The sequence below is a fragment of the Merops nubicus genome, unplaced genomic scaffold (assembly GCF_000691845.1).
Source record: "Merops nubicus isolate BGI_N331 unplaced genomic scaffold, ASM69184v1 scaffold8398, whole genome shotgun sequence".
Taxonomy (NCBI): Eukaryota; Metazoa; Chordata; class Aves; order Coraciiformes; family Meropidae; genus Merops; species Merops nubicus.
The window spans coordinates 46,388-72,854 of NW_008626371.1; the positions used below are offsets into that span (position 1 = coordinate 46,388).

At 39.1% G+C, this 26,467-nt stretch overlaps 1 protein-coding gene across 1 annotated transcript in view; it reads right to left on the bottom strand.

Moving 5' to 3' along the window:
- LOC103778388 (catenin alpha-3-like) overlaps positions 1-26,467 on the bottom strand; it is a gene marked incomplete at its 3' end in the record, with an annotated part of 86,920 nt that overhangs the window by 45,340 nt on the left and 15,113 nt on the right. Inside the window, exons 4-5 of the mRNA XM_008945970.1 lie at positions 15,558-15,724; positions 955-1,074 (exon numbers count right to left, since the gene is read on the bottom strand). Coding sequence (XP_008944218.1) covers positions 955-1,074; positions 15,558-15,724 — 287 coding nt within the window. The remainder of the gene's footprint in view (positions 1-954; positions 1,075-15,557; positions 15,725-26,467) is intronic.

Genomic DNA, 26,467 nt, shown 5'->3' on the forward strand with positions numbered 1-26,467 from the left:
CATTAGTTGCCAGTTAAAACATTGTCTTTTGGTTGCTGGCAGCATCATGTCAAAGGGCACAAAGAACTATGCTGCCAGCATAACAGCTCCCATCACACTGAAACTCACCCATGCCAATTGCTCCCTGACCTCCCTATCTCAAGAATCAACTATTCATGTGTTCAGATACCATCTGTCCTTGAGCCCTTTCCTAATTTTTAACTATCTAATCAATTACCTGATATAAACAACTGTGATCTGCCCTCAAGCAAGCAAGCGTTTGACAACACTGACACCAAGTGACAGAATTCAGAAAAATACAAACCAAAAAGATCTTGGGTAGAAATGTTAGAGCAATTCCATCAGTATCCTCTGAAAGAGCCAGTCTTATTTTACCGAAAACACACCAAAAAAAGTGAAGACCTATTATGAGAGCTGACATTTTCACAGGAGCCATGCATAAGTGACAGAAAATGTCCAATATTAAATACATGTTAACAATGCAATTTCACTTTGATGTTGCAAGCACAAGTCAAACACTGCATATACTTCCAAGTTGTATGCACTCTAGCCTTGTAAATTCATTTCTAAAGAGGAAAAAATTAGTGGTTTGCATAAACAGTCAATATCTGATGCCATCAACTTATGTGTATTTAGTTAGTTTTTCAAGTAAAAAAATCTAAGTTTCTACACCCTTTAATTCTAAAAAAAAAATTGTTATGTGGTAATGCAAAGTTTAATAATCCTCTAAGTCTCTCTTACCTTGTTTCTCTCTGTTGAGAAATCAAAAACCATACAGTCCAATATCATATGCACTAAATAGAATTGTCACCCCTCCTACTGGCTTACCTGATGACATCACACAAAGCATAAAATCCTGACAGAACAATAACTCTACCAAACACATCAGTTCTACAACCCATCATGTTTATGCCCAGTATTCTATGTCTTCCTACTAAACTTCCATGTTCTTACCTGTTGACGTTTGTATGCCAAATAATCAAGATTTTCCAGATCTTTTCGGAATTTTTGGTAAGTTTTCTGTAGATCAGATTTACTGGATACATTTCTTAAAGATTCAAACGTTCTTTGAAACTGTGATGGTAAAAAAAAAGAAAAATAAAAAAACATCATTCACACAGTTGCTGTATTTTTCACTGTATTTGGATTTTACTCTACTAAATGCTAATGTTATAGAGCTGTGTCATCTCTTCAGTATACCACCTTCTAGACATTCCTAAAATTTTGTTTTGAAAACAATCCCCAAAATCAAAGCATAGTGCATATAAACTGTTTAATTAAATCCTCTAACTTCAGAGGTCAGACCTGCATAAGACAAAACACCAGCAATCAATAAAATCTCTAAAGCTTAGTTCTTTTTCTATTCCACATTACAGGATGCAATATATTCATATACATTTAGGGTTTTTTTTTCAACTAATAAAGGCATATGCAATTTATACAGGCCATGAATAACTCATTCTGTCAAGCATAAGAGTAAATCTTATATGTAACAGGGTACTAAGTTCATTTACTTAAGAGTAATTTGCAAGACTGGATACTCACCTTGGGCAATGTGCTTCACACTCTGTATGAAAGCTGTGACAACATTAATTATATTTCACTACATATCTTACTTCTAAATTTAAAACTTCTTTCATGCATACACTATTATTAAAAATCGCACTGGTATTATTCAAAGAGATGAACAATACCAACCCAGCTGTAAGGAACTGTAACAGAAAGGCTAAAATTTGTGTGAGAGGATAATGGGAGCTGCAGCATCCTTGCTACTTGCAGGAAATCATGAACCTTCTGTGACTTTCTCTGTTCCTCATCTGTAAATATTCTTCTTTACCTCACAAGCATGTGAGAGCTGTAAAGCTGAGGGTAGCTCAGAAATATTATTACCACCAGAAGCAATTTTATAAACATTTACTTACACTGATATAATCAGGAAGAATTACATGTCTTCTAAATCCATCCAAAACACTGACTTAGCTCACTACAGTTAAGGACTCTGTAGATGAAATACCTACTGTAAGCTTGCACATGGTACTGATGTTCAGGGAATGAGGCAAAAGACCAAAAGAAATGGACTGCTTTCCTATCAATTCTGGGAAAACAAGCACTTTAGTAGTAACTACAGTACACATTTCCCTATACCTTTGCTGTAACTCTGAAATGGAGAAATGAACCACAGAAAACAAAAAACCTCCACTCATCTTCAGTGCCTCTTAAGAGCCAACAACAGGCTTGACAATTAGTGCCGTAGATGCGAATATAGACTGTCCCACAGTGTGACTCATTCTGTGGGCATTTGACTGAGATCAAGCCCAACTGCTATATGCTGTTAAGCAGCCAGTAGGCAACTCCTCTTGGGAGTTAATAAGCAGCTGCAGTGGATTTCAGCTGACCATTTACAACAGGCAGATACATTCTGGAGCTCTCAGGGAAGTTAGTGCTTCTGTTTACCACCTTACAGCCTTTATTTCCATCTCGCCCTTCTCAAAACCAAGATGCAAGTTAAGGCAGTTTTTATATCTATTTGTACTTTATCTTACTGTACCTCATTCAGCATCACTAAAGCACTAAATATAACTAAAGGTTAACTGCAGATTTTCTAGCTGTATTTGGAACATTTGTTACCAAAACATAAAAGAAAGCTTTCTCACTCCAAGCTTACTTCACTAATTTCTGTAATAGCATGGGTGACAGAACATAAATGCTAAGGCAAAACCACAAGACTCTCTGTTCTTTTCTGTGTGACTTCATTATCTTTTGCCCTTTTAGGATCTGTTGTTCTGAGATTTTAATCTCTGCTTCAGAGTTGCTCTGAAAGCCTTGAATTTTCAATGCTTTCTTCCACCAACTCCTACTCCAGGATATTCCTGTTAGGTGGAAGCAATTTAATTACAACATCTGCTAGCACAACCTGAGTACAATTTAAGCTGACCAAAAGTTATCCCTCTTTATAAGTAGCAAACTGCTCATAATATATCTGCACAAATTCATCATACGCCCTCAAACTGTTAGGCTAAAATACAGTTGTGCAATTGCAGAATCATCATCATCCTCTTCAGGATATACCTAAGCCCATAGCTTTAATTTTTCCTTTGGCAGGAACTCTATTAGCAAGCTCACTCACTTCCTCACATCCTGAAGCAGCCCAAACATTCATGATGCATTTGACTCTCTGGAAAGAGATGTAAGAACTAGCATGTGAGAATGAGTAAACCCAAACCAAACATGTAATAAGGTAACATAAAGGTAACACATTTCTATAGATAAGTAATGGCCAGGACATAAAGAATCACAGAATGGTTGGGGCAGGAAGGTACCCCTGGAGATCACCTCATCCAATCCCCCTGCCAGAGCAGGTTCACCCACAGCACATTACACAAGAACACGTCCAGGAGGGTTCTGAAAGTCTCCAGAGAAGGAGACTCCACAACCTTTCTGGGCAGCCTGTTCCAGTGCTCTGTCATCCTCACAGCACAGAAGCTCCTCCTGATGTTGAGCTGTAACTTCCTCTGTTTCAGTTTTTGCCCATTGCCCCTCATCTTACCACTGGGCATTGCTGAAAAAAGACCAGCCCCATCCTCTTGACACCCACACTTCAGGTACTTATAAACATTGATCTAGATTGCCTCTCAGCCTTCCCTTCTCCAGACTGAACAGCCCCAGGTCTCTCAGCCTTTCCTTGTAAGAGAGACATTCCAGTCCCTTAATCGTCTCCTTAGCCCTCAGTTAGACTCTCTCCAGCAGTTCCACACCTCTCTTGAACTGGGGAGACCAAAACTGTACACTTAAGAAGTCTGTCTTTAGATGTGAGGGGAAAAATGCTTTTTAAAATTTTAACCCAGAAGTAATTAAAAAAAGGCAATTTTAAGAAAACATACATATGCTCTTTTCACTGTCATCAACAGCAAATCAGTAAAATGTGTCTCTGACTTACAAAGCTCGTCAGAACATGTTTTAAACTTAAAATCACATCTAGATCTTTCTGTATCATTTTGCTATCAGTGTGAACCACCATTTTTGGGCAAATAGTAAGAAAACCTCTCTCATCAACAATTTTATTGTCTAGAAGTGAACAGAAATACAAGTACTTCAGCACTTTTTTTTTCTCTCTCACTAATAACAAAATGTAAACAATCATAAGAGATTCACAGAAGCTCTTTTTTGCCTGATGTTTTTGCAAAGTCCTTTGTAGATAGTCTCTGGAAGTGGAAAAGTAGCATTCCTTCACTACTTTTGCTCTCTGTGGCACTACCAGTTAACTACCTGGACTGATTTTTCCTCTGAGGAAAGCTGCTCCACAAGTAGAGAAGAAATATAAGTATTTCAACAATTCTGAAAACCTTCTTCTGTTTCTCAAGTTATCATAAATAAGTCCAGAGCACAAACACATAAAGAAACTTTATAGTTTTTCAAAACACAGGAACACTACATTACATACATGAACATTACAACATTCCTTTCAGAATAAAAAAATCTCAAATCGACAACTGTAAAACTAGAGCCAAACGCCTCAGCACTAAGACACACAAGGTGGACAACACACCAGACACTGTGTCCTGGACCGGGTCTTGATGCACCATCAAGACACTGCTGTATAAAGATCGTGTGCTTATCCTCCTGGAAGCCAACACATGGTAGATGTCTTTAAGTGGAGCAACTCTTACAGTCCCGTTTTAGGTATCTTGAAGCCACAAATATCACCAACACTCTGAAAGGGATCAAGAGCCTAAATACAGATGGACCAGAAGAATATTATCATATGGCCTCTTCATAAGTATGATGCCCCTGATTAGTATGGAAAAGTCCTGCAACCTGCTCTCAGATAATGATCATGGTGGTAAGCACAACTGTAAGCATTAGTACTAAATTTTGTATAGTCTCACCAAGAGATGGGAGTTCTCACTGAACTTTCTGCTGCAGTAAAGCTGTTATAAGGGCTGAGAATCCTCTGGTGTATTTATAAGCTCCTGATAAAGCCTTTTGTTGTTTTCTCCAGTATCCATCTACGTATTTTAAGGAACCTTGGAACTTCCGTCATATATAATGGAAATGAGGCAACAAGTTAAAAAAGAAGAGTCTGAGACATAAACAGAGTGGTTGCATAATGTTTCAATAGGAAACCTTGATTTTATCCTAAAATTGATACTATTTAGGTTAAAATGTACTATATTAAATTGGATAAATTTGTTTGAACTAAAATCAAATAAAGACTTAAAAGTCTCTTCAGGTTGTAGCTTAGCTCTGCATCCTTCTGTGAAAGGTTAAGGTCACTCTTCACTTCTTCTACCATGTTCAGCTATTGCAAGCAAACTGATTCATAATATGAGTATTTGTGAAACAAATAATGATACTAAAGGCAGTTATTGTCCGATTTTTAAGGTCTAAGGTGATGCACTTCACAACATCCTTTATGGAATCCCAAGGAAATTGCTTCTGCACTAGACAATTTTGAGTCTGCTTGGTTTGAGGTGGATGAAATTCTCTCCAGGTTTAATGGGATTCCCTTCACGAGCCTGGGAATCTAAATATGGGCCATTAAAATTAATGGCTTGTCGGCTAAACAGAAGGCGAGGCCACAAAAAATATGAAATGATAAACATGCAGTGCAAAGTACTGCAGATGATAAGATATGGGAGGATACATCATTAAATATGGAGTATAATGTCTTATTCCTGGTAATAATCTTACATCTCCATATAAACAGAGCAAGGTATGGAGGCAGGAGATACTGCTTCTTCAGTTTGTGAATGATGCTATTTAACAAACCACATACCTTTAATGTCATTCGCCTGGAAGTCTAATCTCCATACAAACAGAGCGAGGTATGGAGACAGGAGATACTTCAGTTTGTGAATGATGCTATTTAACAAACCACATACCTTTAATGTCATTTGCCTGGAAGTCTAGCTCCAGAGCTTAATGTGACAATCAAATGGCTTGGTGCACATCATTTACTTGGTTTGCTTCTACACACTTGGGTCAGCTTTAGGGCTAATGCTACAAAAAGCCAGTCCTTTATTCCACAATGAGAAGAAATGGCCCTTTCCTGGTTTGTCTAGCGCCGTGGAAGTGAAAGAGGGTTTGTCTTTCAGAATATCAGGACTACCATCTTCCACTGTGCAGGGCAGCAAAGCAGCACTGAACCATTTCAGCCATTTGCAAAATATGTTTCTGTATTTTCCCATGGATTAGTGAGAAGCTGAATTACGAACAAGAACCAGATTTTATTTCAATTCTGCCATAAGGAAGCCATTCATTAAAAAAATACCTTTTATAACTTTAATAACATACTGTTTCTTTAAAAGACTAAATTATACTAAATGTACCCCTTTAAATCACCAGGAAATATAGTTGAGGAAAAAAACATTCAAAACCTCTCTTAAATTCCAATTACTGAACACACAACTTATAAGAAAATAGTTGCTCTCCCAATATTTTGCTGCAATGAAATGGGCAATGTGCCTCTTTGGAGAGGTTTATAGAGAGTAGGTCACATGGATTTTTCCATTCAAAAAATATCACATGAATTTGCTCTCATTTCAAGAATTTCTGAAGACATACATTTTAATGAGAAAGAAGATACTGTTTGTTTTGCATCCTCCCAAGAGCGAGTTAGAACATAAATTTCTCTAGATCAGAATGATCTGTGCATGCTTGAGATACAAATAATTGTTTATCAGACAAACCACTCTACATTACACTGACTTCATTACTATACTACCAATAAATAATCTGTCAAGAGAAACTGATTTTCCAAGGTTATATTACCAACCTAGAATTTGCCTTCCAAGATTAGCACTCATAGAAGTACATTTCAGAGCATTACTTCCATACTATTCTCTTATAAGTACTGCACTTCAGTGTTAAGTGTTGCTGTAGAAGCAAAACACAGTAATAACTAAGATGGAAACAATTTAGCAATGCTTTTTTTTTCCTGATAGGTTTGAAGAGAGTCTACTGCCATGGAGTCCTAGTCACCGATTGGAGCGTGCAGGCATTTACACTGTCCCCATAATAATTTAAAATAGATGTCTGCTTTTCTAATATCTACCTCCCAACTTTCCCAAAACACTTTCCAAACTTCATCACCAGAAGCAATACAGATTTCTCAAACTCATTTGTACTTTTCTCAAACTCATTTGTACTTCTCTCAACCTCATGCACTCTGCATTAACCTAAGATACAAACAACTTTTGGGTCACTAAAGCTCCCCAGACTTCATGTTTACAACTTACTTCATTCAGAAATTATCTCACTTGACAATTTTTTATTTGTATGAAAAATTAGTACATAAATGTCTTCCATACTATGCATGTTAAACCAAACGAAAAAAAAAATCCATCTTATTTACATAAAGTCATCTTAAATAAGTCCTGCTTCTTTCGTCCCCCTCGCCTTACACCTGGGTTGTGGAAGCAGTTTGTATAAAAAGTTTCTGACCAGTCAGTATTTCCTTTCGTCACTCTTTGCTCCTGGTTTATGTAATTGACAGGCTGCTGCTTGTATTCTTATATTTATGAATCTTATCCTTAACGCTTTTTCATTTTTCATAATAATAAGAAAGGAGTTTTATATCCTCCCTTACCAGGTATTTCTGCTCACCCATACACACACAGTTTTCAAGAACTGTCAAAAGGCACTCCCTCCCAGGCAGGAGTTCTAAGAAGGCAATGTATTCCCTCCTGTTGCTTGCTGTTTTTTTTTTTCCCTTTTCTTTTTTTCCCCTCTAGAGTGCAGGAGATTGGTACAATTTTCCTCTGCTTTTGTGACCCATGGCTAGTAACAAGGCAGTGGCCCTGGGGGTCTTTAAGGCCAGGCTGGAGGAGGCTCTGGGCAGCCTGATCTAGTGGGAGGTGTCCCTGCTCATGGCAGAGGGGTTGGAACTGGGGGATCCTTGTGGTGCCTTCCAACCCTGACAGATTCTGATCTGTTTTAGCAGAGGACTTTACAGCCCTAACAGCTCACTGGTTGGACTTGATGATCTTGAAGGTCCCTTCCAACCTAAAGGATTCTATGATTCTAAGAGAGGAAGGCTGTGTGTTTATCTGCTCTGCCACCAGTAAGAGTGAGGTTCTGTTCCTACTGTACTCTAAATCACACAGGCACTCTAGGAGAAACAGAAATGATCCTCTCTCAAATCTGCCAAGCATGCTTTGCTCAGGGAGACCCTCCTAGCATACAAAGTAGGACAGGAAACAGAGAAAGACAGCAGACAGCATGCCTGTGGCAGAAGCAAAACTAGGAAATTCCTAAGAAATAGAAATTCCTGAGGGAGCTGACCAACACCTCAGTCTTCAATGTGACAGCAAAGAAGATTTCAATACACATAAAACCAACACTGCTGAGCCTATTGCAGGCACGAATCTGCCAAGAAGTACTGAACTAGAAATAAGACTGAAGGGAAGGCTCTACACTGCAAAGAAGCAAGGACTGGATTTGTTTTCAAACCTTTTCATTGAAGTGTGTTTTTAACCTGGCAGTTGTGGTTTTCTCTTTCAAATACAGCTGCTTATATTTCACGTAGTTTTCTTGTTCTCTAGTAAAACAGGTTCAGGAGCCTTCACGCATGCTTACTCCAGGTACTACTGTAGCAGAATTTCTCTGTAGCTAGCCAGTTAGGGTTCCTTTAAAGCCATATTTCTGACCAGCATGAAAAGGATCATAGAATCCCAGATTGGAAGGGACCTCAAGGATCGCTTGGTTCAACCTTTATTGGCAAAAGCACAGTCTAGACAAGATGGCCTAGCACTGTGTCCAGATGGATCTTAAAAAGTGTCCAGTGCTGGAGACTCCACCGCTTCCCTGGGGAGATTATTCCAACAGCTGATTGCCCTTGTGAAAAATTTTCCTCTTGTGGCCAGTTGGAATCTCCCCAGGAGTAGCTTGTACCCACTGCCTCTTGTCTTTTCCATGAGACTCCTTGTAAAAAGGGCATCTCCATCTTCTTTGTACTCACCCTTTCAATAACAGAACACGGTAATAAAGTCTCCCGAGTATTCTTTTCTCAAGACTGAACAAACCCAGTCCTCTCAGCCTTTCCTCATAGAGCAGTTTATGAGTCCTTGGATAATCTTTGTGGCCCTTCTCTGAACCCTCTCCAGCCTGTCCACATCTTTTCTTGCATAGCAGGGACCAAACTGGTCTGACAAGCACTGTGTAGAATGGGATAATGATGTCTTTATCTCTGCTGGTGATACCCTTCCATCAGGCTACACTTGATCCCCTCATCCAGATGACTTACAAAGGTACTAAATAGTGTTGGGCCAAGTATTGATCCCTGGGGGACGCCATTTGTGACAGCTTGCCAGGTTGAAAAGGAGCTATTTACCACCACCTCTGGGTGAGGCCTGTCACCCTGTTCTTGCCCACTCCATGGACCACTTGTCTAGACCACAACACATCAGTTTCTGTAGGAGGCGGCTGTGGAGAACCATACTGAAAGCTTTGGAGAAACCCAGGTAGACAACATCCACTGCTCGCCCCACATCAACCAAGCAGGTTCTTTTGTTACAGAAGGAGATGAGGTTTGTTAAGTACGACTTCCCCTTGGTGACTCCGTGCTGCCATTTCCCAGTTACATGCTTCATTTGACTTTAAAACCCCCTGAAGGGTTCATTCCATAACTTTCCCAGGGACTGAAGTAAAACTGATGGGCCTGTAATTTCCTGGATCCTCCTTTAAGCCCATTTTGTAGGTGGGGGTGACATTAGCCTTCTTCCAGTCTTCTGGGACATCCCCTAATCTCAACAGCTTCTCAGAGATTATGGAGGGCAGCATAACAGCGACATCAGCCAGCTCTCTTAACACCCTTGGGTGGAAAACATAAGTAAAACTGATGGGCCTGTAATTTCCTGGATCCTCCTTTAAGCCCATTTCGTAGGTGGGGGTGACATTAGCCTTCTTCCAGTCTTCTGGGACATCCCCTAATCTCAACAGCTTCTCAGAGATTATGGAGGGCAGCATAACAGCGACATCAGCCAGCTCTCTTAACACCCTTGGGTGGAAAACATCTGGGCCCATCAATTTGTAGGGGTCAAGCTCCTGTAATAGTTCACACACCAACTCTTCCTTCACTGACGGTGGGTCTGTGTTTCCACAGGATAATGCTCTTTTTTTCAGTGATTCCCATGCTAAAACCAAAACTAGGTATTGTATGAACAGAACTGCAGTGACCAGGGAGTCTGTTCCTTGCCAAGAGTTTATTATAAGATAGTCATAAAGAATGTAGCTGATTCAAGGGAAGTCCCAGAGGTTGTAAAGTGTAAATGATTCATGAGAGAGTTAAAAAGCAGCAGTCAAGACGCCACTATAAGAAGTGTACCAAGGTTCCCATGGCACTCAAAAACATGTTCACTTTGAAAAGCACAATTTCTTAAAAGTAATTCTTTATGAGCTACTTTTCCTCTGTCATTTATTGCACATTACAGACTGCCACACCATTTGCAGAGTTCAACGATAAACACTGTTGCCCTGATTACAAACAGCTGCCTCCCATGTGGCATATCCCATGTGGCACTGACCTCAGAATGGTAGCAGAAATCCATTTTTGCTGGTTGGTGAGAAAATACATACAAGTATGAACCAAAGAAGAAGCCAAATACTCTCCCTCAAAGACTCTTGTCATCATCTTAACACCCCATATTTTCAGAGATTTCTCTTGAGACAGGAGTAACACATGCCCTCCAGAGGGAAGGTGGGCAGATTCTGATAATTCTCACTTTCACAACCTGGCCCTGTAGACTGCATTCCTTTTTTTACCCTTTTTGTGTTTTTTAATGCTTTACTGCATGATAACACAACACCAAAACAGAAGGTAATACAAGGAGCAAGTAAAATTCTAATTTATACAGAGTTATGCAAGTCAAATTAAATCCTCAAATCTGAATCATGGAATCACTATGGCTGCAAAGAACCTCCAGGATCATCAAGTCCAACCTTCCTCCCAACATCTCCCTAACCACTAGATCAGAGCCTCAACTGCTACATCTATTTGTTTTTTGAACCCCTCCAGGTATGATGACTCCACCACCTCCCTGGGCAGCCCGCTCCAGTGCCTGACCACTCTCAGTGAAGAAATTCTTCCTAGTATCCAATCAACAGCACAGGTAAGCCTGAGATGACTTGCCTTTCTTCTTTTATGTAACCACACTGTTTTTCTCCTGTTCAACACATTTTTAATGCTGATGAATACTCTGCAGGGAAGAGAGGAACAGACAGTGCTATGCCCACAGGGCCCAAGTTCACAAGTTGCTTCTTACCTCTAGCCATTCTCTTGTGGTGCTGTTTTTTTTCTTTAACTTGGCAAGAGTTTTAAATAACTCTAAGCAACCATTTTATAAAGATCACACTGTCTGAGGCGTTCATGAAAAATATGGAGACTTAAACAGTAAATCTACAAGTACGGCAAGAAGGGAAAAAAGGCAAATAAAACATGTTGGCTCAGCATGATCTGTAATAGATTGGAGAAAGACAGACTGCCAATGTGCTTTGAATTAAATTCTCAGAACTTGTTACCTTCTTGCTGTTCTCCTCCAATCAATAAATTCAGGCAATTCCATTAGTCTATTAATTCACTTAAATAATATCAAGCATTACTAACCATAATGAATGAGGCTGGTAGTACAGCTCTGAATCAAAGAGTGCAATACATGAGCTAGCCCTTTGTCTGACTACATTTTTCAAAACCCAATTTTGAGATTAGAGACTTCACACTGAAATAGGTATGAAATCTTACATGCAAATATTTATTTAAACTCTTCCCTCTTTAAAAAATTTGACCCTATTTAAAGAAGCAAAACCTTCCTTATAAGTGTCATGTACTTTATTTTCTCACTCGGCTCTAAAATTAGCTTGCTGTTTGCACCACACCATTCTACTCTTCTAAGGCTGCAAATTCCACAAATGACTAGAATTGTACTGTGCCAGAATACAACCAGTCACTGAGAATTTGTACTGGCTTCTAGTATGCATTATCTGATATACACTTTGCTGAGTGAAGAGTCTACAGAATCCCCAAAACAACCAATATTCTCTCCACTTTATTATCAAAATTTCAAAATAGCTAATCTCATGTCCACACAAGCATTCTTTTGGACGTTTGGAGTGAAATTCCTCCAAAGGAAGGAATGAAGTTCCAAATAGACTGCCCTGTGATACGCAGTTTAAAAGTTGCATTTTTGTGATAAAATTAGCCATGATTTTCAGCATTGCACTGTTTTTTATAAAGAATTTATTACATAGAAGTCAAAGCCAGTCCAAAGTCTAAATGAAATGTACAGAAAACAATATTCTCATCAACTACACAAACTGGAGGGAAGTGCCCGAGATTCACCCTTTTTTCCTCGATATTCTTAGCATGGCAGATGTGACAGGTAACACTAGACAAGGCTTCATATGGCAGCTAGTCACATTGTCATTGCTTCCTTTCTATTTTTATTCACAGATTACAGAGGAAAAGAAAGTTTAATGATCCAGACTGCATTCTGTCAGTACAAGCAAGTATAGTTTCAAACGTTTTGAATGCCAGTGTTGGAATTCACCAGCTTTATGGAGTGAGCAAGACTAAAAAAATTTTGGCACTCTTGGATAAATGGTTTTGAAAAGTACTAGATACATAAATAGACAATTCTCATTAAATGCATTTGTATTGAATAAGATTTGATGAGTACTCTATAGAGTTCTTTGATGATGCTCTATCAGTTTCATTCTGTACATGCAAACAAAAAGCTTCATTAGAATTTTCATTTCATTTATACCACTATTACTTAAAAAAAAAACAACAACCATTTTGGCTCAGTCCTTGAGTTTCTTCGTTTTATTCTACCATAATTCTGGAACTCTGAGTTACAGAAATAAAGGACGGTACAATTTCTCATCTCCTAAATGATTAATAACACCTGTAACATCCATGTCTTTGTGAAGAGGATAAAATGGTAGATGTATTAAAAATTTTAGAATGAGTTCAAAGGAAGACTGCTAATGACTTTTAAAGAGATTTGATTATCAAGTCATATGAATTTGCAAACATGGACAATATTAAAGCTGATACTGCAAAGACAATGTCTACTTCCTTCACTGCAGCCACTGTGTGAATAAAGCTTTTTGTTGGAACAAGTCCCCACTCAAGAAAAACTGAAATCCTAATAGAGTTTTAAAGTATAATAATTAAAGTTAAGGACTGTGAAGAGAGCAAAGTTGAGATTCATTAAATCTTTTAATTGCATTTAAATGTGGCTCAGTTAGTCGTAACCAAAAATTGTTATAATTTGAAGGTTGTTCAGTAGCATGTGTTGAAACTACTCGATCAAATTTATTTCCTAATTAGGTGTCAACAGAAAAGGACACCACTACAGCTAATACCTCTGCTGACAAGTTCAACAGTGAAATGCTGGGGTCTGAACCCCAAGCCCCGAATTAAGGCTGACATATGGGTGATTCCCACAGCCCTTCCTAAAGAGGTGGTGAGTTTGCCTTATAGCTTCCCCCCAGGGCGCGGCCGGCCCTGCAGCGAGAGCCAGAAGGGAAATGAGCCCCAGGGGTCCCACTTGGGGATAAAAGCTGGGACCACTTGCAGGGAGTCAGGAGTGTCTGCCAGTGAAGTGGACGCACTTCACAGAGCTTTCTGGTTGACTTGTTTGTACCCCCAGCAACTGTCCATGGAATGTCCTTTCTATACTCAATACGGTCCACTTACTGGTTTAGCTTCCTGCTGGCTGTGTCATTGCTGCTAGGCCTAGTCATTGGGTCATTGGCAAAACAAACAGCCAGGGCAGAGACTAAATATAGAAAATCTACCACCTTCCTCTAAGGACTAGGGTGAGGCTTTTTATATAAACATTCTGGAAAGTATTATGCCACACTAATTTATTCTAAGAGTTAAGTGAAGAATTCAGTTTTCACTCCTGTTAAGAGAACTCAAACTATGGAAGAAGAAGACAACTTAATTGCACTCTGTGGTGCCGGAATTTTTCTTGAATGATTCTTTGCATTCTTTTATGATTTTCAGTGATTGTTTTTCATTTTCTAATGGAAATCACAAAGTGAATTATATGGTTGTTTAGAAATACTGAAACTCTAGGAAAGAAAACTACCCAATTTTAGTTCTCTCATGTAAAACTTGCTGAAAACATTTTAGAAGGCCTCGTCTAGGATTATGAAAATGTGTATAAAATTGTAATAGGTTACCAATAAAAAAAATATCATAATTAAACAAGATCTTTTACAAACAGTACAAAAGACATAGGCCACTCCTCTGAAAGCTGACAAATTTTATACGTACATAACAACACAGAAGGTTCTACAAGTCAATGTTCATTTGGCCTGTACCACATCTCCGAGAACTGCCAATGTTGGATGTTTCAAACACAAGATTGAAACCCATATAACATTTGTTTTATTATGAAATATTGTTCCTACTCTCATTGGGAGCTAAATTTTCATTCCCCTGTCTTCACCAAACCGAATTTGCTTCAAAATGGTCCCCTTTAAGTCAGTGAGCCCTCTTGTGGCATGAGGCATTATTGGAGGTGGCACTGATTATTCACCTCTGCCCCAAAACATTAAACATTCAAAGTTCTACCGACTTCTTATGTTTGTCACACATTACTGAAGATATTAGGGGAAAAAAGGAAACAAAAATACAACAGTATTTGCAGTCAGACACATGATGCTGACAAGATTAAAAATCACACTGTTCACAAAAGGAAGGAGGCCTGCTCACATGGGACACTATGGCTGAAGTTAAAGGAACTGGAGTCTGTGTAGACAGAAAAGTATTTTGATGTTGAACAACAGAAGCACGGGCGTTTTGCCTAATTCAACAATAGTGACACAACCCCTGGTTAGTTTTGCACAGGAACAGAAGAACGTAGCTATCCCTTCTGTATAAAGAGAGACAGGTGGAAAAAAAGATGACCCAAAAACATAGCACTTCCAAAACACATTATTCCCTGAATGAAAAAATTAAGTGGCTTTTACAGGCTATTTTCTACTGCACAATCTTTAAAGCTTTGCCAGCATAGGACTTTCCAGTCCTCTGTTTGCAGTGTATGAAATATAGCTGGAGACCTGCCAGAGGCCTCCCTCACACACCTTCTCCCTCCCCTTTTAGCTGATGTCTCTCACAAAGTGACTCGAATACAAAGACAGACCTTTACCCTGTTCAGTTCTTTTTTCTCCACATAAAATTCCACCTTTAAGATTCTCTAGAAATAAATTATCCCCCACTACTTCCACAAACACCAAGTAGGTTTCATGCATCAAAAGCTACACAAGTGCAACGATTCAAGTATGAAATTAAGAAACAATAAATAAAAGGAAGTTACAATATAATTGTATCAATAAATCTGCTTCCATAGATCAAGTATGTTGAGTTTGACTTTTTTTGGTACATTCTACAAATCTCATCTAGAATCTACACTTTTACCAATTGCCAAGGTGTTATGTGCATGCTATCTGCAATTCCCAAGTACAAAAAGAATTTTCAATGCCGCAAGAACCATCAGCAGACACTTCTCCAACTGAAGGGATTCTGAGTTAAGTCAAATTCTACTCACCACAGTCAGATGTTCCAGCAAGTATGCCACATCAACCATGTCTGCCAGAATGAGAAGCCTTGTGACAGCTGTAAGCAGAGATCGTGCTGCTTGGACAACAGCCTGCCTCTTAGGCAGAAAGCAGGGATCACTGGTAAATGCCTCTGCTGATACCTTTAAGGCTTGACCTGCAAAATGAAGACAAATTCCCTTAGGCTAGATTGCAACATTCGGGGGAAAAAAAATTGTTAAACTCGATCAGTCACAAGTATTAGTAATAAATTTGGCATCTCTTTGTTGCCCTAATGCCTTGAAACGAAGGTCAATTACTACAGATCATGGAGAATGTGCCACATGCTGAATGATGTTCCCTTTCTGCTCTCCTGAATCATTTAATTCTGAAGTAATTCCCTTGGCAATCACATCATTACTCTTAACTGTACACAACAAGGCCAGGGGCACTATGTTAAACTTTTCTAGTCACTGTTTTTTCTATTACTATGTACTTTGCTGTCCTTGTCATTAAATAAATCCTAGTCACAGAACTGAATCAAATATTGTTCTTCTCATTATAAATTTAAGATAATGCAATGAAAACCTCCTACAATCAAAGATCTGGCTCTGACATAAAATACGTGAAATCTATGCAATTAATCTAGTAACTGTGCCAGCAGACAACATACTGCTCTCCAACATGAAGCTTTGCACATGAAATTTAACAGTGAAAACCATAATGACAAACACCCAAGTCTACTTCCAGCAGTCTGTCACCTAGACTTATTCTGAGAAAAGAAACACCACTACATTCATTTGTGAAAGCATTTCAAAGTCTATTATTACCTGAGGATCTCTGCTAATGATGACACAACCTTGACCGAACCCACTCTACACAGAACAGCACTGGAAAATTCTTATTATGCAAGCCCAAACCACTAAAATAAACATCTGACCCTGACCCATGAAACTCTCTACATCTGCTTGGAAACTAAAGATTGATCAAAACTCTCAAGAATTAGTAGTTTCAGCTGTGCTAAAATTAGGAAACATCATCAGTAAATGTAGCTACTGAAAGACTATATATTCACAAAGCCAGCCCTTTACTGACAACTGCACTAAAAAAATTTTATCTTGCTCCAGAGTTAAATCTTTTGTTTATTATGCAATATTCTTTCTACCTGTATCTAAACTATCCAAGTCTTGGTGTAAGAATGGGGTACACTTCTCCAAGCAGACATTTGTATCACAGAGGTTTTCTACATAGCAAGTGCAGGAATATGTCATGTTTGCTTCCTTTTATTCTACCATTTCTGACCAAAAGTAAGGAGATAATATTGCTTGTTGAAATAAAACACACAGTACCCTCAGCACTGTATAGCTTCACTCAAGGACAAGAAGTCTGATCAGGCCTCACTGGTATGTCTAGTTCTGAGTATCTGCAGTAAAGTCAAAGCCCAAGTCACACAAAGAATTTTGCTACCTCAACCAAGCACATGTTTTTATAAGCTTCAGAGTCTTCAAATCAAAAACTAGGCAACAAGGTTTGTACAAAACACATACAATCAGTAATTAACGCATATTGATGGAAATACATGCAAACAGAAGGGATTTTCTGTAATCACATAGATACAAACTTTTATATGCTCCCTCAATCGAACTGAACGAGAACTATTCAAGCACACCAGAGTTTCTCAGACTGGTTTTATATTGTGACTTCATTTCTCAAGATTCAAGGGAAAAACAAGTTTTACTGCTCTTACTAGAAACCACGATTAAGAAAAACATTGAGCAAAGGCCACAGAAATAAAGCTACCAATTACTGCAGAGTCCCCACACCAGCACCTGAGATAGCAGTGGCATGATTCTGAGAACACTGCCTGCTTCCAACACACTGGAACTCAGCAGTTTTTCAGGAACACCCAACTTCAACAGTGCTCTCTGGTTTTCTCCTGGATTTGATGAAGTTTTTGTGCAAATTATTATCTTAAACTACACGTTTAGCAAACTCCATATATACATAAAAATCACACTAGCTTGAGAACTGGTTCTAGCACCTGCTCCATTACAAAACAATGGAAGTACAAAACAGCCCTTTCTTGTGCTCAGGACAGCAAATTAGAACATTTCTCTAGTAGTTGATGAGATAATGCACCATCACACATCACAGCAAGTAAAACTACAGTAAATAAAAATTAAATATTAAACAAAATGGCCTTTTTTAAAGGTTATTTCCCCATCTGCAATGGAACAGAAACACCTCTCCAGATGAGTACTGTTTTCAGGACTAGGAGTTTCAAAGCACCAACTTAAGCCCAGTAATCTTTGGGGGACAAGAAGGGTGGAGTAAAAGGAAAGAGTAAATACTGCTTACATGCATACATATCTTCAGATCTATTTTTGATGACTACTACAAATTTTAATAAAATAATAGCAATTTGTGAGGTTTTAGCAGGAATTTAAGATACTAACTCTGGAAATTCATTCTGCCTTAATAAGGATGTGACAAACACAGTGCATACACACTATCATAAAACGAAAATCCTTGCCCTTTGATTTCTCTTATGACTTCAAACAGGAAGACAACTTTCCAAATTTCTGAGAACAAGCAACATCAATGAATAACAAAAACTGTCTCCATTTTGTTTTCACAGTATTTAACTACCATTTGTTTGTCCTGACAATTATTTGGTTTTAATTTCTTAAATTTGACACGTTATCTTTCAGGCTGGAAAAGCACCATCTAAGATGACAGGGGGTCTATGTATTTGGAATGTGTACACCGTAGTATTAAAATCAGAACATTGTAACCACCAGATCTTTAAAAACATTCCCATAAATCATTAAGCTGACACATGTAATGTTTTAATAAGACAAGAAATCATGAAACGATGAACATTTTTCTCTGCAATTGAGATATACAAGTGTAGAGGTGTCCACTTTGGACTCGCAGGATCCATTTTAACAAATACTGAATAAAGCATCAGGGAGATGACATTTCCCATGAAAATAAAATTAGCATTAATACTGTTAGAGGACTTCTTACCTGGTAATTTTTTTCAACTATCTGACCAACTTCAATAAAATTTTCACACAGAGGAAGATATTCAAAGTTGCTAACTACTTTTCCATAAATAGGAAGTCGGAAAGAAACCAGGTTAAAGCGCTCACCGATGGCAAGCTGGGGCTGGCAGTAAAAGCACCCTTACTGCTAAGCTTCCAAGAATCCACAGAAATGTTGAGATGCAAATCTGAAGGAAGACAGGCTATAATATGGACTATTTATGTAGTATGTACTATGATTTTTGTAGACATAAAGAACATGTGAAGTATTTGTAAGGAGAAAAAGAAAACAGCACATGGCATTCTGCAGTTTTCTACTACCTGCAATTTATTAGCATTTACTTACAGAGCAGATTCACTCCTACTTTTGCAGTGCCTTGTGCCATTCAAGCAAAGACAAAAGCAGCTGTTAACTTTAATTCACCCCTTTAAGCCAGATTTGCAAATAGTTTTGTGGCCCAAGATAAATGTGGTCTGTTAACTTCATATATTTTGCAAGATAAAAGGATAAGTACTAAGTCAACTTGGTGACCTTTGGGGAACTTAAAAATTCTTAGGCACAGAATTGGCTTCAGTTCAGAACTTCTGTTGAAAACTAGTTAACTCTGGAGAAACTGAGAAGAGATTTAATGAAGGGAAGGTGATAAGAAAATAAAACAGAAGTACCTACTTTGACAGGAAAATTTGGAAGGGAGGAGGGGGCAAGAGTGAGAGAATCAACCAACGAGAAGAAAATTATGTGAAAATCCTCAGCCCTGTATTTCAGCTTTCTGTGATTCAAGGTCTAGTTGGTATAGTTCAACTGTGTGACCTTAGCTGAGAGAATTTTCAGTAAGGTGCAAAAAAATGATGTTAGCTAACATAACATAAGATGAACACATAGACAGCAGTGGAGTTCTAGATATAACAGTAATTAGCAGTCAAAGAATCCAAGAGGAAAAGGTACAGACAAGAAAAGTTACAAACCTTATACAGAAAGACTTGGGAAACTGCAAGACAACTGTTCTCCAAAACTGAGCCATAGTTCCAAAGGAGGAAGAGAGGCCAACATTTTTCCACGTGATTGACAGCTCTTTGGCCACTGTTACAATAAATACATTGACACTTTGCTTAGGCAGTCTCTAATCTCAGTTACCTAATGTACGTGTTAGCCAATCACCAGCTACTTTTTAAGTTCTGTATATCAGGCTAGTCTTATCAAGTCTCTCTGTGCACAATAGAAGTGGTCTGAACAAAAATGACCAGGAAAGCAGAGCTACAGATTTGAAAGAACTGGTTGGTTAGGAAGGAGTGAGAGCACTCAATTGTGAGAAGCCAAGACAGGAGTGAGTGGTGAGTTACTATCAGTAACTGAATGGGCCAGGAAAGAAGTGAGATACAGCTTAGCTGAGGCTAGGAGACAGTGCTATTACCAGGAATATTTAATAAAAGTTGAGGAAAAAAAGAATCTTCTGTCAGCACAGCAGCTCCTCAGAAACCTCTGATGTCGTGTTTCCCCTGACCCATAAGCACAAGGTTGAACTGCACATTCACAGGCCCCATGTGACTGTTTGCCCAGGTCTCTGGGGGGTCTCTTATTCCATAAGAGAGTCGCTATATAGAATTGGGTGTCCTGCAAGCCCCTGAGACACTTCAAAACCTAAAATCTGAAAAGCATACCATTTCAACACTGGTATCGTCTAGGTATTTGAGGCATTAAGATGATTAAGGGACTAGAGCACCTCTCATAGGAGGAAAGGCCAAAAGAGCTGGGACTGTTCAGGGTAGAGAAGAAAAAGCTCAGAAAGATTTTATCAGTATATATAAATACCTGAGGGGAGAGTGCAAAGAAGATGGAGTCAGACTGATCTCAGTGGTGCCCAGCCACAGGTCAAGAGGCAATGGACACAAACTGACACAGGGCAAGTTCTGTCTAAACATCAGAAAACATTTTTTTCACTGTGAGCAGTGGCACAGGCTGACCAGGAAGGTTGTGGAGCCTCCATCCTTAGAGATATTCAAAAGCTGACTGGACATAGTCCCAGGCAGACTGTTAGCCCTGCCTGAGTCAGGGGATTGGACCAAATGACCTTCAGAGCTCCATTCCAACTGCATCCTTTCTGTGGTTCTGTGACTGTGTGAGCAAAGACAAGCCAGAAGGGTCTGAATATGACCAACCCCTTAGAAATGAGCTGGATATAAGTTGGGATGGCCAGACGACCAAGTATAAAGTCATGGCTCTGGAACAGAGCTATGAGATGTACTTGTAACTCCTATCTGCCTAGGCTACAAGTGGCAGAAAATGACAGCTCCAACAACAACATAATGTGAGAAGTTTCTTGAAATGCAGTAGACAGCATAACAGTCTGATGCAATTTGTTCCCTTTTACTGTAATTCCTATCAGGCGGATATTCTTCCATAATTGCATTTGTCACAAACAATGAAACATGAATGACAGTGCCCTTTTAGTGGCATGAATAGGGAAGGAGAAAGATGGGAGAATTCAGAGTATTGCAATTATATTAGACATTCAAATGAGAAGCAATTCAATGAGCCAAAGTCAGGATATATCATAACCACACAACTACTGGAAGACAGATACTTCAAAGACTCTATTCAGCACACACAGACAAATGACTCTCAAAGCAAATGGTTCTGCTACCATGAGCTGGTCAGGTATGCATGTGCTTTAAAAAATTTATGCTCAGGCATAGGGAAAAGTAAAAAGTTCAGACACAGGTTGCCTTTTTATTTTTTTTTTTAAGTCAGAGGATTCAGGCACTTTAGCCAGCACCAAAAATATATAAAAATTTACATTAAAATTTCTTTGAGAATAAGATAACCGTAAGCCTGTTGGCAAATTTGCTGTTGGCAAATCGTTGACAAAAGGTACACACTTCTGCTGGGCTGCTAGTCGATGGCAGGCAGTCTGCCTACACAGACACATGCAGTAGTACCACCAAGTGCAGGCAGTGAGCACCCCTCAGAGACACTTTTCAGTACCACACTTTGACAAGAGCTAAATGTTCATTACAGGCATGACCATCAGATCTATGCTTTCTTCTTTCATTTCTTTGAATATTTTCTTTCTCCTACTAAATCCTACCTAAGCATCATATGTAGCTCCCTTCTATTTGTTTTTACAATTGGCTTTCTCCTCTCATATCCTAACTGCTGAAGTGTGAAATCCACATGGAATGCAGTGAATTTTATGCCATTCTTGTGTCCTCCCACAAGGAGGTATTGTTGCCAAGAAAGTCCTGTCACCCACTCCTGTGAACTGCACCCTTACAGGCTGGTGGATTTACAGTTCCAGAGAAACACAGTTTTGAAAGGGAACTCACTAACGGACAGAGGAACATACCAGGCTCAGTAAAAAGAGAGTATTTCAGATGTTCTAGTCTCAAACTTGAGGGGAAAAAAAAAAAAACACAGAACAAAACCACACAGATTATATCAATAACAGAAATCGTATGAACTCTGATTTACATTAGTATTTGCAGCCTCCAGTTCTGTAGGCATGAACTAACACATAAGGAGAATCATGGAGAAGGTTGGGAATCAACATCTCATCAGATCACAAAGCAACCTACTCTTTCTGAAAACCAAGAGATTAAACAATACTAGTCACAAGTATAATCACCTGCTCTGCTCCCACAAATATCATCTCCATCTGCTATAGCAAATGAAGGATTCTTCTTCAGCCAGCCAGCTGGAAGCGACACTACCAGTGTCAGGGCAAAGAACATTGATACCTCCTGCATGTTCCTAGTATTCAACACCATAGTAACTCAGATTCCCACAATAGCTTTCTGCAGATGCTACAGGACATTCTCCTCCTGCCACACAGTCTCTTACCCCACTCAGATACCACTGTATTTTGTTGCACTGCAATTATTTCACAGCTGCATAGCAGGAAGTTTCCCTTCCACATCTCATACAGTCCTTCCTAATGTGTAACCAGAGCCACCACACACCCCCTTCATGCCTCACACCCATCTCTTCATTCCCCCCTTCCCACTCAGGGACACCTGATGCAGGGATGGTGATGTGGTGATGGCAGAAGCTCTTCTACAAGGAATCTGTTCTCCATTTGATGAAAAGGGTGCCCCACACAGATTATCTGAAGCCACTTGAATATCTATATTCTGTCTCCTAAACTGAAAACCCCTTAGATGCTTATTTTTAAGATTTGGGGGGAGGGGGGGGGGCGATGACATGGACACAAATTAAGAATATAGTGTAATACAAGAGATCACAATCCCCTTCTTTCAGTAAATATCCATATAGTAGATTTACCATTTCTGACAGAAAATGGTGGTTTCTCCCATGCCATCAGCCTTGCCTTAAATGTCAAAAGACAATAAATACATTCAAAAAACAAAACTATTTTTTCTAATTTCCTTTTAATGAGTAATTGAAGCCTCAAAAAGGTAAGTCCAGCAAGTAACTTACTTTCAATTCACTGTTGTATGTAATGAAAGGCTTATCTAGAACACACTTGAGCCTGATAACAGCTAAATGCATGAAACACTGACACTGCAATAGATAGAAACAACACAGACAACAACTGTTGTGTTTCTGACCATATATAGTCAGTAAGCAATGGCAAAAAATACCAAACATTTTAGCTATGCCTGTACAACTGTTTGAAAACTAAGAGCAATCACACCTTGACGTAAATGCAAAAAATCATTATCTTAATGATAAGACTTTAATGCAAATTCCCAAGAGAACATTTCCTCACATAAACAACATCACTATTTCATCTTAAAATTGATTAAATATCAGAATCAAGGCATTACTTACAGTCTGCTTAGTGTCAGAAGCATTTATGGTTGAACAATGGTTCTAATTCCTTTGCATGGGGGTCAGTTACTTTACCACTGATTCAGAGCACATTATGAGTCAGAAGGCAATTTTTTTAAATGTTGTATACATGAAACCTGGCAGTGAGAATTTCTCAAAATACCTGGGATTATTACACTATTTTAGAGTAAATATGTGAACATGAGCACCCTTTAACAAAGCTTTACCAAACCAGATCAATAGGAAAACCTGACAGTTCAATTCCTAGGCTAGTGGATTTCTGGGTGATGCACATAGTCTACAACCCACAGGCCTGCCTGGTGACTCATTTTGTAGAGTTCCAGAAGATGAAGCAACACGTGCATAGAGATAAGACTTAAAAAGTACTTTCTCAAGAGAAACCTCAAAGAAAATGTGGAGGGCCTCTGTATTAAAACAATCCGCTCCAGAAGACTATAAAACTTCTGTAAAACTTCAGTCAAAGGAACTAGTAACTAAAGTTATCCAGGGAACATACCTTCCATCCATTATAGCAACACCTTCTTCCAGATGTCACTAGAAGAACCCAATTTCAGAGACCAAAATCTTGTCTCCTGACAGCGTGAAATGCTGGGGTCTGAACCCCGAGCCCCCAAATTAAGGTTGCCATATGGGTGATTCCCACAGCCCTTCATACAGAGGGGTGAGTTTGCCTTATAGCTTCCCCCCAGGGTGCGGCCGGCCCTGCAGGGAGAGCCAGAAGGGAAATGAGCCCCAGGGGTCCCGCAGGGAGCTGACAAAGGTCAGGGCTCTGCTGGGGGATAAAAGCTGGGACCACTTGCAGGGAGTCAGGAGTGTCTGCCAGTGAAGTGGACGCACTCCCCAGAGCTTCCTGGTTCAGGGCAGACCTCCTGACTCTCCCTGGAGCTGGGCCCTGGTCTGTTTAGACCTTTGTGAACGCGGGCCAATCAGGTGAAAGTTGCCATGTGGGCACCTTTCCCTTATGTGTTCAGCTTGCTGGTCTGGCTGTTTCCCATGCCAACTGTGGGAAACCTCAGTTCTCTGTTTATACCATCTGTTGTGGGCCAAGTCACATCTTTTGTGGGATGGTTGGGGGTGGTGTCAATCATGTATGAGCTTGTTGACCTGTTACCCCCAGTGATCATTCATGGAATGTCCTCCTTGTCTACAATACAGTCTGTGTATTGGTTCATCTTCCTGCTGGTGGTGGTATCATTTTTGTTGGGCCTGGTCATTGGCAGAACACAGCGTTAGTCAAGACTTAACTGTAGACAGCAAAGCCACAGTCATGTCCACATTTCTGAAGACATCAGATGAACCACTAATGTATCAGATTAAACTAAATAAGATAAATATGGTAAATCTTCTATTGATCTTATCTTCACTGTTCATTTTTATTGTAGACTAACTTGCCGCTTTATCCCCCAAAACATTATTATGAACAGCAGTTTGAAAAAAGTCTAGCACTCCTCCAAAAGGAACCCTTTAAAGAGCTCAAAAAGTAATAAAGCAGCATTTTCACACTGCTAACCATTTAATTCTTACATTACAGTCTTCCAATCAAAAAGCTCAGCGAGTGACACAAGCAAAAAAGCAAGAAGAGGTGAGAGGGTATTTATTCCTTCCAGATGTTGGTGTGTAACTCTGGGTCTGATAGTTTGGTTCACATCTGAGAGGAAATATCTAGAATATGGTTTCAAAATTCCACTACATAGTAAATGCAAGATGTAGCCACATGCAAAAATTCATCATTTATTTAGGAGTATATTAATAAAAATGCCTGCCAGTCACCACAGAAAAATATGCCTAGAGAAAATTAAATATTATATGCTATGAGATGCATGGCAGGTGACTGCATGCAAGCACAGCTTACAAGCCACATCCTCTCAAAGAGCTTGAAGTAAACAACATGAGACAAATATTTAACAGTGGCAGAATGTGACTGGAATAACAGACAATAAAGTTACATATGATGTGCTATACTACAAACTAAAAATAGGGCTCAGCTTCAAAGGACTAAAAATACCTGCAAAATTTAACAAACCACTACTTATTTTACATTTGTTCACTAACTTCTTAAAAGTATCTTTTGCCGTTTGGCAAACCCTTGGAGGAATACTGGCTAGGAACACTCAATTTGTCATTGCATAATGACAGGTGATAACGTACTTAACTTTCTTTTAAAATGTATGAGGTGTATATCATGTACTTTATGTATTACTTATTTTCGTAGTTACCTCTGGTCTTGGCTGAGAATCAGTCAATAAATGGAACATGTGAAATATTTTTTATATTATCTATGTATAAAAATCAATACAAAACTATGTTTTTTATTCTTGTCTTGTGTTACCAGCCTGAACGGATGGGATAACATTTTAAGAGTACTCTAAAATGATTTTTTTTTTTAAAGTCTCAGCTGTTCAGCACGACAGATAACAATATTTGCTGGTGATAATGCTTTCCATCACAAAGGACCTTAAGGTATCTCAGATACCATATATGCATACATCAGACTCTAAAATGCAGCCCTCTCTGGCTCCAGAGCAAGCCAATAGCTAGTGATCACTACCCTGAACAACAGCAGAGACTTGGAAACCACCCCAGCAGCAGGTGGAGAAAGACCAAAAAAAAAACCTAAAATCCTGGTTAAGTTGCAGCTTTAGTAAGAGCAGGGTGATACAAAGACCTGATTTAAATGGCTAACAGTCCTTCAGGCACAAGCTGTCACATGGCAAAAAAACATAGACCCCACTGTGCAGTAGTGAAAGAGAAACTAACTGAAGCCCACCTTTGCCCCTTGATAAAACCCAGCCTGGTTGGCAGCTCATTTGATACCATGGTCTGACAACAGCTCTATGACACAGACCATTGTTCTTTGCTTGTCTGCTCCCACTTGTTTAGGAAGGCTTTCAATCTGATTTCAGGCAATCCTTGGGAACCATTTGTTTACAAAATTCACAGAGCACTGATGAAAGGCCATAATTCGCAAATGACCAGGCACAAAAAAAATTACTCTTCTGTCCTTTTTCCTTTGAAACCTTCTCCCAAATCAATATTCGAGGGTGATTCCTACATAAAAACATTT